The sequence below is a fragment of the Arvicola amphibius genome, chromosome 1, assembly GCF_903992535.2.
Source record: "Arvicola amphibius chromosome 1, mArvAmp1.2, whole genome shotgun sequence".
Classification (NCBI taxonomy): Eukaryota; Metazoa; Chordata; class Mammalia; order Rodentia; family Cricetidae; genus Arvicola; species Arvicola amphibius.
The window spans coordinates 66,774,354-66,788,317 of record NC_052047.1 but is presented as its reverse complement, the minus strand read 5'-3'; the positions used below and the strand labels follow the sequence as shown (position 1 = coordinate 66,788,317).

At 44.1% G+C, this 13,964-nt stretch overlaps 1 protein-coding gene across 1 annotated transcript in view; it reads left to right on the top strand.

Annotated features, from left to right (window-relative positions):
• LOC119826619 (sodium/glucose cotransporter 1) overlaps positions 1–12,784 on the top strand; it is a 63,909-nt gene extending 51,125 nt beyond the window's left edge. Inside the window, exons 11-15 of the mRNA XM_038348030.2 lie at positions 2,471–2,621; positions 3,217–3,385; positions 5,901–6,116; positions 8,472–8,577; positions 10,947–12,784. Coding sequence (XP_038203958.1) covers positions 2,471–2,621; positions 3,217–3,385; positions 5,901–6,116; positions 8,472–8,577; positions 10,947–11,170 — 866 coding nt within the window. The 3' untranslated portion in view covers positions 11,171–12,784. The remainder of the gene's footprint in view (positions 1–2,470; positions 2,622–3,216; positions 3,386–5,900; positions 6,117–8,471; positions 8,578–10,946) is intronic.
• The last annotated feature ends 1,180 nt before the right edge of the window (positions 12,785–13,964 follow it).

The following is a 13,964-nucleotide window of genomic DNA, read 5'->3' as shown; positions in this document are numbered from 1 at the left end:
TAGGAGCTCATCCCAATGGGAAGACTATTTTTCCTGCTCCTAATGCCCCTTAGTTGCCTGTGGTCCTTTGCCTATGGTGGGGGCCCCTGCCATGTTAGCATGTCTACATTGGTGTTGTTCTTGTTCAGGTATTGCTTAAGCAGCCGTATTGTTAAGGTATTATGCGTGAAACTTCCCTGCCATTTCTAGGAGACACAGTCTTACAGTAGACTTTTTGATCCTTTGGGTCTTATAATCTTTCTACCCTGTCTTCCAAGATATCCCATGAGTTTAAGCCATGGTGTTTTTGTTTTAAGACATGCTTATCTCCCTGAACTTGGAGCTCTCAGTTTTTTCTAAACTGGCTGACTAGGGAGCCCCAGTATCTGCATCTTCCCCATCAACTCTGGAGTTACAGCTATGAGCTACAGTTCCTGACTTTATGTAGATTCTGGGGGCCTGAACTCAGGTCCCCATGCTTCTGCAACCAATACCTTACCGGCTGAGCCACCTTCTCAGCCTTCCATCCTTTCATGTATGTATGTATGTATGTATGTATGTATGTATGTATCTCTGTGTGTATTTATGTATGTATGTATTCATGTTTTCTCTTGAGGCAGAGTCTCGTTATGTAGCCCAGGCTGGCCTTGAATTGAATCGATGTTAGTCTTCTTGTCTGAACTTCCCTAGTACTCGGATTACCGGGGCGCACCAACATGCCTAGATTTCTTTTTAAATTTCTCTCCAGAGCTTTATACACAACCTCGGGCAGAGCATTTGTATTAAAATTATGTAAGAGGGGAAGTATATTGAACTACTCCCCTGAACTTGGCTGCTTATTAGTTAAGTTTCCAATGAGCGTCAGTCATGCTGGTCTCCGCAGGAACAGGGTGTGACTTCTCCAAACGGGTCCCGTACCCCTGCGCTCATGAGACCCTAGCACATGGTGCTAGAGTAGAATAGAGACCAACAAATAGACGTGTGCAAAACAGCAAAATGCTGTGTCTGTCACCTGGCCTCTGTGACTACTGAGTCCCCTGTGTTAGACCACCAGACACTTCCTGTCCCTCGCCTTACATCACTCAGTTGCAGTTAATGGCATTGTCAGTTGCCTCTCGTCTTTCTCTTTGGTTTCATGTTATCATTGTCTGTTGCCTTTCCACATCTTCTTAGGCTGCCTCTTTTGTTTCCTCGTGTAGCTTCAGCTTTTCAGCCAGCAAGTGTTCCCCACCTAATCCTCATCAGTTCTGCCCATTTTGTCTCCTAATTATCATGCTCTTCTCTTCCTGCCTACTTTTGCCTTACTTAGTGTGCTATACCATAATTTGGGGTGGGGGGGGGCGCAGAGTTCAAGCAGATCTCAATTGGGTGGTGGTTGTGCACACCTTTAATCCCAGTACTCAGGAGGCAGAGACAGGTGAATCTCTGTCAGTTCGAGGACAGCCTGGTCTACAGAGTGAGTTCCAGGACAGGCTCCAAAGCTACAGAGAAACTGTCTCAAAAAGTCAGCAAACAAACAAACAAGCAACCACCACCACCAAGAAAAACCCAAAACAGGTCTTGCTGTAGGTCATCAGTCTGTGTCAGAGGCCCCCGTCACCAGGTGATTTATTACTGTGGCTAACAGATTGTGGTCCAGCTAGTCCAACAATCACTGTCTTCTAACAGAAAGTTCCATCGTCTAGGAGTTGTTCAATCCACGAGGCTGGGTGTCTCAGCTAGTCTTCAGTATTTGCCAGAATCCCTAAGAAGTAGGCTTGCCAGTGAGGGTGATGTCAAGCAGACAAACAGCAAGAGAATCCTCTTCCAAGTCCTTCATACAGGTTGCCATCAGAAGGTGTGGCCAGAATAAAGGTGGATCTTCCACAAAAAACTGGATTAAAGCTGGATCTTTCCACCTCAAAAATATCTCAATTAAAGATGGATCTTTCCACCTCAAAAGATCTGGATTAAAGGTGGGTCTTTCCACCTCAAGTGATTTAATAAAGAAAATAATCGCTCCCAGGTGTGCCCAGGGGCTTGGGTTTTAGTTAATTCCAGGTGAGTCAAGCTGATAACCAAGAGCAGCCTCCACACTATGCTACAGCTTTGCCCGATGAGAGTTGTTCGTTTCTCTAGGCTCCCATCCGTGGATGTCTTTTCATTCTCTCCAGTCCAGCTTAGACATCCTTCTTCTGTATTGTGACTCTTTGGGGAGAGTCCTTACGGCAGTCCCCTCGGCTGGAAACCCCCGCCACTGCCATGACTACCACAATCACCACCATCACCACCATTTAGTTGAAAAGTTTCCGATGTTTCTCTGTCTCTAAATCATTGCCTGCTGTGGTCTTAGAATGTAAAGCTACAGTCAATTTCTTGAAACTTCTCTTCTTTCTGGAGAGAGAAATTTGAGACACAGGCATGGTTTCTAAAGGCAAACAGACCTAGGGTACTGCTGCACAAGAAACAGAGTCAGGGTGACGAATGTCACTCAAACCCCACTCTCTTTCAGGACTCCGAGGCCTGATGCTGTCAGTCATGATGGCCTCCCTCATGAGCTCCCTCACCTCAATCTTCAACAGCGCCAGCACCCTCTTCACCATGGACGTCTACACCAAGATCCGGAAGGGAGCATCCGAGAAGGAGCTCATGATTGCAGGAAGGTAAATGCAGCTTCCTCCACTCTGCCATGTACCAGGGGAGCTGAAGGTCACAGAGAGTTCTACCCACCGTAGTGCGGTTAGGCAAGATTGGCAGGCACTTGGTATAATCGGAGTTATCTCTGTGCCTCGTTATAGCTACCATATACGGGCACTTTATTTTCTGAGGTACTGGAGGATTGAAGTCAGGGCTTTTCACATTCTGGGCGAGTTCTGCACCACAGAGCTAGACCCCAGCCCTGGCATTTCATTGTTCATTGGAAACAGCTGAGCACCTACACTTTGACTCTTCTCAAAGCGGGATTTTCATGCCTTAGGTCACTGGGCCAAGCTGCCCCTGAGAGTCAAATGAGTTTCAGTTATTCATAGACATAGATGACTTTCAGGTAAGCAGAGCAAGGAAGAGAGAAGCCTCCAGAATGAATTTGCTTATTTCACTTCACTGCGGTAACATGAGATATGCATATATTTATATAGTACTCGTGCATATGTGTTTGCTGGTGACATCTACATGTAGGTATGTGCATAGGTTTACATATTATTGGGACGTATTTATTCATGTAGAACACTGATGTGCTACTGTGGGCTTTGATTGCAGGTTGTTCATCCTCGTGCTGATTGGCATCAGCATCGCCTGGGTGCCTATTGTGCAGTCGGCTCAGAGTGGGCAGCTCTTTGACTATATCCAGTCTATCACCAGTTACTTGGGGCCACCCATCGCAGCTGTCTTCCTGCTTGCTATTTTCTGCAAGAGAGTCAATGAACCAGTAGGTATCGTTCTAGCAGCTCTCGAAAAGCCCGTGTGCTGCAGCAGTGGCTTATGGGGGTTTGCATATTCTCTATGAGGATTCTGTTTTCCAGAGATCTCAGATAGAAGGGACGTGCAGTTAGAGGTTTGGCTGGGTCCACCTCAAGGAAACACAAGGGCCCCTCAGAAGTTAATATCAGATCCATTTTCTCTCTGACCCTTCCCCCCTCGTCCTTGCTATAAGGTCCCAACTAATAGTGTACGTTTTCCATCCAATCTTTTTACCGTGTAGGCACTTAGTTTTATTTTCTTTGATTCTGGTCTCTGAGATGCTATGCTTACATTGCCTTCCAGAGAGCTAACTTGAAAAGGTATAGGCCCTGGTTACCGAAGGAGGAAAAAATAGAACAGAGGTGTCTCCTATGGGGTGGGGGTGACAGAGACTGTGACCAGAGAGCATCCCTTCCCTTGATCTTTGACAAGGTAAGTCATGTGGTGTTGCACGGGGCGTGAGTTAGAGATGAGGGCCACACTGTGTCTTTGTTCTGTGACTTAGTGTTTTACCCTGTTATGCTGTGGGGATCTTCTTTTCTGGTCTTTTCTATTTCTGTTCTCTGTGCTTCTTGTGTCCGTATGGGTGTGCCTTTTTCCTTAGGTGGAGGTTTCCTTCTAGGATCTATCTGAAGCTGTCTGTTCTATGCCATTGGCTCAGATTCTCGCCCATCTGTGCTATAATCTGAAGGTTTGTTTTTCATGGCCCCACATTTCCTGTGTTGTGTTCTTCTTCAGGTTCTTATTCCTTGCTTACTTGACCTAGATCCTCTGCTTACTCTTCGAGTCCTGATAGCCTGTCTTCTGCTTGATTCACTGTACTCGTAGCCTTCCCTGTGAGGTTTCTAGTTGAGGTGTTGGGTTTTCAGTTCCATCGTCACGTTTCATCTTCAGTCTTCAGGGCTTCTATCTCCTCACTGAATCCTGTTCTCACATCCCGATTGTCTCTGTCGTTCCCATCAGCCTTATGTTTGCGATTTCTTGAGCACCGCTCAGGTATGTGTTCTCCTTCATTTCATTGAACTGCTTGTTTGTGTCTTCATTCAACTTGAATTCTTTGCTGAAGTTATGATGGGTCTTTTCAATTCTGTGTCCCGGGTTCATCTGGGTAACTTTCACTGGTAAAACTTTCTACAGAAATGTGAGTGGAGGATAGGAGACACTGGATCAGTCTTTCATATTGTTTGTAGTTTTGTGATGGCATCTGGCCTATGGGCTTCTGTAGTTAGTTCTGATGTGGACAGAGCAGGTTGGACAGAGCAGAGCATGTGCCTGTGGGTTGGGCCTGAAGGCAATGGCTTGAGTGAAGTCAGGTGGACAGAGGGGACTGCTGTGGTCTAGGGTGTGCCTCCTGGTCTAAGACTGGAATGCATGGGTAGATCTGGCCACACGAAATGGTTGGATATGGTGTGGGAGGGGCCTGTGGGTTGAAAGCAGGTAGGTAGAGTCTGGCAGAAGCCTTCATTGGTTTCAGTGAAGACCAGGCTGAGGCAGTGTCTATGGGGTCAGGAACAGATTTGGCAGGTTGGGGGAAAGTGTGTAAATGGGGAGAGTCAAGGAGTCTCATTGAACTAAACCCTGGAGAAGGATGTTGGCTATTGGCTGGGTGCAGGGGTTGGTTGCTGTGCAAAAGGGACCTGTGATCAGATAGAGTCAGTCCTGGTGGAAGTCAGAGATTGGTTTGGATGTAGGCACAGGAGGCAAGAGTGGGCAGTAGTAATGGATGTGGGGTCCTGGAATAGATCAGGTGGGTTGTGGGGAGGCATGAATGAGTCAGAGAAAATCAATAGGTGAGACCCTGGAGAAAGGTGTGGGACATCTTGCAGGGTAGAGAGGTCGGATGTGATGCAGGAAGGACCTGTGGGTTGCTGGAAATTGTCTTTATATTTTATGGAAAAGTTCCTTTCTTCTTCATTCCTCAAAGACTTAATTTAGTGTTTTTAAATAATATCGTCAGAGAAGCTAAATTACAAATGATTACCTTGTATCAGAATATGCAGGACTTGGGAGTCTTGTGAGGACATCAGCTGAAAGGGTGCAGGCTCAAATCATTGCTGCTCTTGTTTTTGTGTCCTGAGGATTCAGGATTCATGTCCATGGCCTCACACTTCTCGTCAAACACTCAGCCTCTGAACTACACCCTTCACCCTTGAACTAGCTTTTCTGTTAGGAGGAAGGTTTTGAATTACTATGCACTGTTAATAGTCTATACTGACCAGTAAATATTTGAACCCATTATATTTTGAATTTTTGTTTTATGATACAGGATATCATGTTGTTGAAACAAACAAACAAAAAAGACAGACTCATGAAAAGTGCTACTTAACCGTTCTGATCCAGATCTGATTTCAGTGTCCCTGCTGCAGATGGCCCCGAGGAGCCTTCTCTCTTGTTTCTTCAACTCTGGCTTCTCTACATAGGACAATAAGAACACCAGTTGCTTTCTTGTTTCAACACACTTAACCCAGGGTTTTCTTTTGCAGGGAGCCTTCTGGGGACTGATTCTAGGCTTCCTGATTGGAATCTCCCGCATGATTACCGAGTTTGCCTATGGAACCGGGAGCTGCATGGAGCCTAGCAACTGCCCCACCATCATCTGTGGGGTGCACTACCTTTACTTTGCCATCATCCTCTTTGCTATCACTCTCGTCGTCGTCTTGGCCATCTCCTTCCTCACCAAGCCCATCCCAGATGTGCACGTGAGTATCCATCCATTCGAGACCTTTCCTGCCCGTGTTCCACAGTCCTTGCTGCAGCACCCCGCTGAGCAGCTCACACTTTACAGGGCTGAGATAGCTCCAGCTGATCGATGGTTTCATGTAGAAGGATTCAGGATGGGAAACGTGGGATGCTTGCTGTATCAGCACTGTCTGGTCCAAGCCCTTACAGCCCAGACTTCAGTCTGGGGCTTTCCTGAAGACTCAGCTTCCTGAGTAACGCCTACAAATGGAAGTGAGGTCACTTGACAGGCAACATAATACTCTAGATTAGAAGTCCATGTCCAAAATAAGAAGTTGTATTTTGTGTGAAAATACCAGAAGTCATGCAACACACATGCCTAATTACAAAAATCATCCACTCAGGGAAACTGAAACTATAGCTTACTTTTTGAATTTTTTCTAAAGGAGACATTTTTAAATTAATCCATTTTTATTATTTTATATTTTATCATGAGGCTTGGGGTTTACTGGTAAGGTTCTGGGGTGTGTCCATCTCCTCCAGTGACTACATGGCTTCTCCTGACTCTGCCTACTTTCTCCCAGCATTCAGTTTAGTTCCCCCCCCACCCCGCCTAGCTCTATTCTGCCCTATCACAGGTTAAAGTGACTTCTTTATTCACTAACCAATAAGAGCAACATATATACAGATGAACTTCCCACACCACTTGTGAAGTAGAAAAATCAAGGCATTTCACAAAATATGACTGGGGTGGACATATGGCATTGGTTCTCACAAAATTTTGCAAATTCCTACCTCACATTCCAAACTATATCAGTAGAAACTGCCCCTGCTCTACTCTGTGTTGACAGGGCCCATGTTTGTAGTTCTTATTTCTTTAATGTGACAGTGTTCAGTAATAAGATCTTACAATGCTGGTTTGCATAAATGACTTCTAGTCCTTTTTCTTAGCAGCAGTGCTGAAAGAAACAAATTTAATTATCAGAGAAAAGTGAATTCATTCACACAACAAACATTTATGTTTCAGGTAGTCTCTTTTCATGAGATTTTTAATTTTAAAAATGTAAAAGCTCCATTTTATCTATGTATTTTGTGCATGTGCAAGTGCACATGTGTGAGTATCTGCACACTACAGTGCACACATGAAGGGTAGAGGATAACTCGCATGAGGTGCTTGTCCACTTCTATTCAGCAGATCCTCAGGATTGAACTGGAGGCTACATGATTGGCTGTATGCTCCTTTATTCATGGAGCAATCTCACTGGCCCAGCATGTTTAAATTTATTGTATTTTTAGTTCACTTTGCCCTTTATTTTTGTTCTTATTTTTTTTACTAATATTATTTTACTTCTTTGATACTTTCATATATGAACATACTGAATTTGGTCATTTACACCGTCCATTACCATTTCATCCCATGTCTCTCCAACAAGCCCCCTCTTACTTTGGCTCACTGCCTGCATGAGAGTGAGCGGGGAGTCATCCAGAACCTGGGAGCTTGTCACTGGCTATCCCACTGGAGAAAATGGTACTTCCTCTTCAGCAGTCTTTAATTGTCCACAGGCCCTCAGCGTGGGGTGGGGTCTCCTGAGTGCCTTCCCCATGCAGGAGAAAATGGTGACAGCCCCATCTTGTGCAGGTCACTGGTGCAGTGAGGTCCCGAGTGCAGGGGAAGTCATGTCTAGTCACTGCTCCCGCACTCCTCCCCATCTGGTCTCCTCCATTCTTTTCCCTTCTCTCCTGTAATTCTCTCTGAGCCTTGGAGGTGATGCAGATGCCTCCTTTAGGGATGAGTTGAGGCAGCCTCTTAGCCTCTCCCTAGATTATGCTACATATGTTATATGGGATTTCAGTGGGACAGTGATCCATGTTTTCTTGGTATGGCAAGGCCATATTCATTTCCTTTTTTGATGCATACTTTTCTGTTGTCTGAGGTTTTTGTCCTGCCTGGTTTCTGCAGTCATTAAGTCCCAAAGAAATCACACAGAGGTCTACATTATTTATAAACTGATTGTCCATCAGCTCAGGCTTCTTATTAACTCTTATATTAGCCCATTATTTTTATCTGTGTTAGCCACATGGCTCAGTACCTTTTTCAGCGAGGCAGTCACATCTTGCTTCTTCTGTGGCTGGGCCAGGACTACAGAGGAATGGGCTTCCTTCTTCTTAGAATTCTCCTGTTCTCCTTAACCTGCCTCTACTTCTTGTCTTGTTGTCCTGCCTATACTTCCTGCCTGGCTACTGGCCAATCAGTGTTTATTTAAAATATAATTGACAGAATACAGACAATTGTACCACACCACTTTGTTTCCCCAAATTCTTGGCCTAAGGCACTATTTTGATCTTTCTGGTAATCTGTTCTGCTTTCTCCACAGCTGTACCGTCTGTGTTGGAGTCTTCGCAACAGCAAGGAAGAACGGATCGACCTGGATGCAGGAGATGAGGACTTCCAGGAGGACCCCAAGGACACGATTGAGATAGGTTTGTTCCTAAGCCACTTGTTGACGTCTTTGGCAAATGCCTTTGTCAATGCTCACATCTCTTCTCAGGGGCTAAGGAAGGGTGGTGGAAGACAGGTGCAGATACACACTGAAGGAAGCTCACCAATGGGCAATGCTGGGAAACCCTCTCAGATGCCTTGCTCCTCAGATTTTGCAGAACTCAGTGAATCAGGGAATGAAGCATAATTTGTTCTTGATGTGCAGCACAGTCAGGTTGGGGGGATTAGGGCTTTACTGGTATAGCCTATGGTCTGAGACAGAGATGTACGCAAAGCTATGTCCATTTCTGATGACACCAGAGTGTGAGCCAGAGACTCTTGGCATCTTATGTCTTTCCACTTTAGGTTAGAAAATCCAGTCTCTCTGGATGTTTAACATGACTTATGCTTTGTGATTTTTTTTTTCAGTTCTGGGGATCAAGACTTACTTAGGCTTAGCACATTGCAAGGAGAGCACTCTGTGTCTGAGCTCCTCCACTTCAGCCCCAGGCTTAGTCTTTATATTAAGTCTGTCTTCATCTTTTGTGTTGCAACTTTTTCTCTCTATGTGGAAGAGAAACACACATGGGTATGCGTGTGTATGGTGTGCAGAAGTATGCGAAGGTTAAGTATGCAAGTCCGTGTGCTTTATCTGGTACTGAAATGGAAGGTTGGTCCTGCAGACAGCACTAGATGAAGCAGAGAAAGTTACGAATCTCGCATCAGACACATAGACTCCTAGCAGCAGACCCACTAGATGTCGAGCTCACCATGTGCCCAGGGACCACTTGACTTCATCACCTCACTTCAGAGTTCTGATAAACATGTGTACTTGGTCACTAAAGCTCCAAAAATAAGTGAATAAGCTAGAAATGGTGGCACATACTCATAATCCAGGAGTTGGGACGCCAGTCTGGCCACATATTGAGGCTCCATTTCTCACCCCCAAAAAGCAAAATAAAACCTAATAATCTCCTATAAAAACCTGGATGTACCAATCAGTAATCTCTGAACACTGTGCTAACACATAGAGTGGGATCAGGGGAAGGGACCTGACGTGCAGACCCCAAAGCTGCAGGATCTCCACAACACAGGGCAACAACAGGATATCCAGGAGGAGCCCTAGCAAGGCTCAGCCTAGACTGGGTGGTAGAAACCAGAGGCCTTGAACCAGACCAATGACTCCGTGGAATGAACACTTCCAGTAAAGCTATATGGACAAAGGGGTTCGTGCTATGACTCACGATGTCACACTGCAGCTTCCCTGGCGAGATTTTTTTATTTTCCCTTTTTTAAAATTTAATTTATTTTTCTATTAAATTTTATGCAGGGGTGGAGGGTGGGTGCAAAGGGATGGGGGAATGAATGAGATCAAGATACATGATGTAAACACACAGACTACGATTTTTAAAAAGAACAAATTACCCTACCACATTAAAAAAAAGAGAGAGAGTAGGGTGGATGTCACAGCTGGTCACTGGCAGAGCTGGCATCTGAAACTATGCCTGTCTGTCTCCACTGCCATAACTGACCTCTGAGCTGGGAACCTGCTCCCTTGCCGGGCACCCACTTTGGGTGTCAGCACCACCATGTGGCTTGATATAGCAGTACTGGCGTGCACCTGTGTGCTGTGAGCTCAGCGGGTACTGACTGCTGTGGCTGTGCATCAGAACCTGGTCAGAGTGGCCCTTCCCTCTGGCTGGGTCTGTTGTGAGACCTAAGAAAGAATAGGCAAGTGCTGGCAGCTCTCCTGAGTCAGGCTAGCCTCCCTGCCTTCCATGGCATAGCAAACAGATATGGGTCCTATATTTCAGAGGTGGGTTTACCGTATTCTCCCTAAGTCACTTGTCCAGCATGTCCCTCTCATAATCTATTATCTTATCTGACTATTCTAAATCAAAGCACATTTTTATTGGTCCTGGAAGATATAAACCTCAGATTAGTTGACTATGAGAAGCCAGAATCCATGTCAACCCTGTCTTATAATTTGAACATTGTGTTTAATTCCCATTCTGGAAAACAAGAGAATTAGGATTCTTCTACAGAATGTAAATGCTTTGTGGCATTCCATCTTCCCAGGAAACTCTTTCAAGTCCCTTTAGCCCAGTGGTTCTCAACTTTTGGGTCTTGACCCCTTTGGGGGTCAAATAACCCTTTCACAGGGGCTGTCTAAGACCATCTGCATATCAGATATTTGCATTATATTTCATAACAGTAGCAAAATTACAGTTATGAAGTAGCAATGAAAACAGTTGTATTGTTGGGGGTCACAACAGCATGAGGAACTGTATTAAAGGGTCACATCATTAGGAAAGCTGAGAACCACTGCTTTAGACTTTGTAGCCAATAATCTTTTGATGTCTTTCTGTAGAAACAGAAGCTCCCCAAAAGGAGAAAGGATGCTTCAGGAAGGCATATGACCTGTTCTGTGGGCTGGACCAGGAGAAAGGACCAAAGCTGACTAAGGAAGAGGAGGAAGCCTTGAAGATGAAGATGACAGACACTTCGGAGAAGCCTTTGTGGAGGACAGTGGTGAACATCAATGGCATCATCCTGTTGGCTGTGGCTGTCTTTTGCCATGCCTATTTTGCTTGAATCCTGCCTTCTAGTGTAGACTTGTCAAGGCTGGCTTTGTTATTTCCCTTTAGGCCATTCTGTGGTTGTTTGGGGGAAATTGTAAATTTTTCCCATTGGGATTAAATATGTATATTGTGATTTTAGACTTGCTAGAAGGAAATAATTACATTGCTGTGAACTTTGCATTTGAAGCCAGTGTGGCACACGTATCTGCCTGTACTGGAGTTTAAGAAGAGAAATTGACAAAGATCTAGGAAAAGTCCAACTTAGCCACAGAAGCCTGTGTGGGCTCATGCTATTCTGCCTCAGTACATCCAGCTTGTAATTATTGTTTATAAATCCTTCAATAAGTTTTTTTTAAAAGTTGTAGTCCTGTTTCTGCCATTTTCCTACCTGTCTCCTCCTCCTTCATTGTTAAATCTTTTTGCCAGTTACTCATACCTTAGATTTTTTTCTAATCAAAAGAAAATCATTTTTACAAATGGATGACTGCCCAGAAAATGAGGAACACGACCTTATCCTAGGAATTTGTTTCTTAAGGTGGTGGTCTCAAGGGGACAGTATTTATCTGCAGTGCGGGGACTCACACCAATTGGGGGTGCAGACAATCTTGAGCACCAGGAATTTTCTGGCCTTTGGGAAATACCCAATGCGTGTCTCCTGTGTTTGTTGCTCATCTCCATGTTTTCTGTGCACGAAGTGTCTTAGCTGCTCAGGAATGTCCATTGACTCCATGAATTTTATGGCATTTTTGATGGATTCTGCTTGGTCCTTGCTTAGTTTGTATTTAACTTTATTATTTTTGTGGCTGCACAAAGTATACCTCTGATGTCCAGTATGGAGAACACTGCATTTCCTTGTGGCCCCTGCCTCATGGTGCTGATGTTGACATGAAATATGTACTTAGAAGTTGACACTGTGACATGACAGGGTAAATGCTCCTGCAGGGACATATGCCATCCAGACACAGTGCACCTTCCAAGGAATCACTGACCTAATCAGCCCAAGGTCCTCTTTCCCATGTGTTCCCATGGCCACATTGGTTGCCTTTTAAGGTGTCCTAATTGGCTAAGGCAGATGCCCTTGTCTCTAGGTGGCATTGCTTGGCTGCCTAGAGCTAAGTAGGAAGAAGAATGTTGATGTTGAGCTAGTTCTCCATGGGAAAATAATTTTCATTTAACTTAAAATTAATGAATTAAAGTAATCTTTGCAAAATCTCAATTATTTTGTAATATTATCCCATTGCAGCTAGGAAATGAGTATGTTATTGTAGAATGATTTTAAGCTAGCTTACAAAAGAGCTGAGTAAAGTCTCGTACTTAGATCTGGCTCCCAGGGTCAATGGATGGCTTGTGTTATAGGGAAGAAAACCTGGAGAGACATGCTTGAGGTGTCGTCTCCTTCCCCTTCCACTAGGCTGAGAAGATGGAAAGTGGGGAGTTACTCAGGGCCAGCATGGCACAGAGCACTGTCTTGGAGGGCTTGGTGGTAGGGTGTGGGTCTTGAGAGGAGGAAGGGGAGGGTTGAAGTTTGTGGGTGAAAAGGGCAGTGTGAACTCTTGATGGTTTTGGTTTCAGTTCTTGGCATTGCCAATAGTTAACTGTATATATTGTAATAAATTATTTTGTCTGAGCTGTGTGATTTTCTCCGTGAAAGTGTCAAACTTTTCTTACACAAGTCCTAATCATTTTCTAATCATTAACATCTTAACTAAAGCATTAACAGGTCAGTACTATCACGCAATTTGTCAAATTACAATTCTCTTAAATCATTTCTAACCAAAAGACAAGAAAAGGTTTTTGTAATTGGCGGGAGTTCAAATTCAATGCTTTTTAAATTAATTGTCGCAGTCTCTGAGTAGCAGCATCATCAACATGCACAACTATACCCACATAAAACTGAGAGAGCTTGGGAAGTAATTCTAAACACAAAAGAACAGAGCTGAGCATGGCTTCTTGGTACCAGCATTTTCTCGGGTGGGCTCTCTTTGCAAGAGGCAAGCACTTAAGAGAGGCTTTCTGACTTAGTTTTAGTTGTAAATACCTTACTGCCCTTTTAAGAGGCTCTGCCACTAAGCACTTAAATGGTGTTTATGAATAGCCGACAGCATGCTTCTTGGTGGTGGCAGGGACCTTGACACGCCATAGAGTTTTGGCAATAAACCTGATTCTGGCTAGTACCTGCACCATGAAATTAGACTCTCATAAAGCTAAGAAATGGGGTGGATTCAGCTGTCAAAGCCACAGCTTTAATCCTAGCAAAATCACTTAGCAAATTAAAGACTCATGTAGTCAAAAAAAAAAAAAAAGAGGTATACAGTAAGGATAGATTTAGACAAAAACAACCCTCTAAATGGTTTACAGTGTGTTTAAAAATATATATAGGTTTGAGAGAGAAGGAAAAGGATAAGGTTCTTAAAAAATAAAGACAGACATTAGTTGGGTGTGGTGGCACACACCTTTAATCCAAGCACTTGGGAGGCAGAGGCAGGTGGATTTCTCTGAGTTCAAGGACAGCCTGCTGTACAGAGTGAGTTCCAGGACAAAGATACACAGAGAAACCCTGTCTCAAAAATTTAAAAATAAAAGATAGAGTAAAATAAAGTCACATAAAGATGGAAAATACACAGAGAATCTGGATACTGTATGTTATTGTACTGTCTTTGAATCATTTGACAGCTGAGGAAGGAGAAACAGCTGCTAAAAGATATTTAATTATAAATGCTAGTGTATTAATCCAACATATATATTTTGAAAATAACTTGACTTCAAAACTTGTCAAAAGATATGTTACTTTGGAGAAGAGGTTTTGC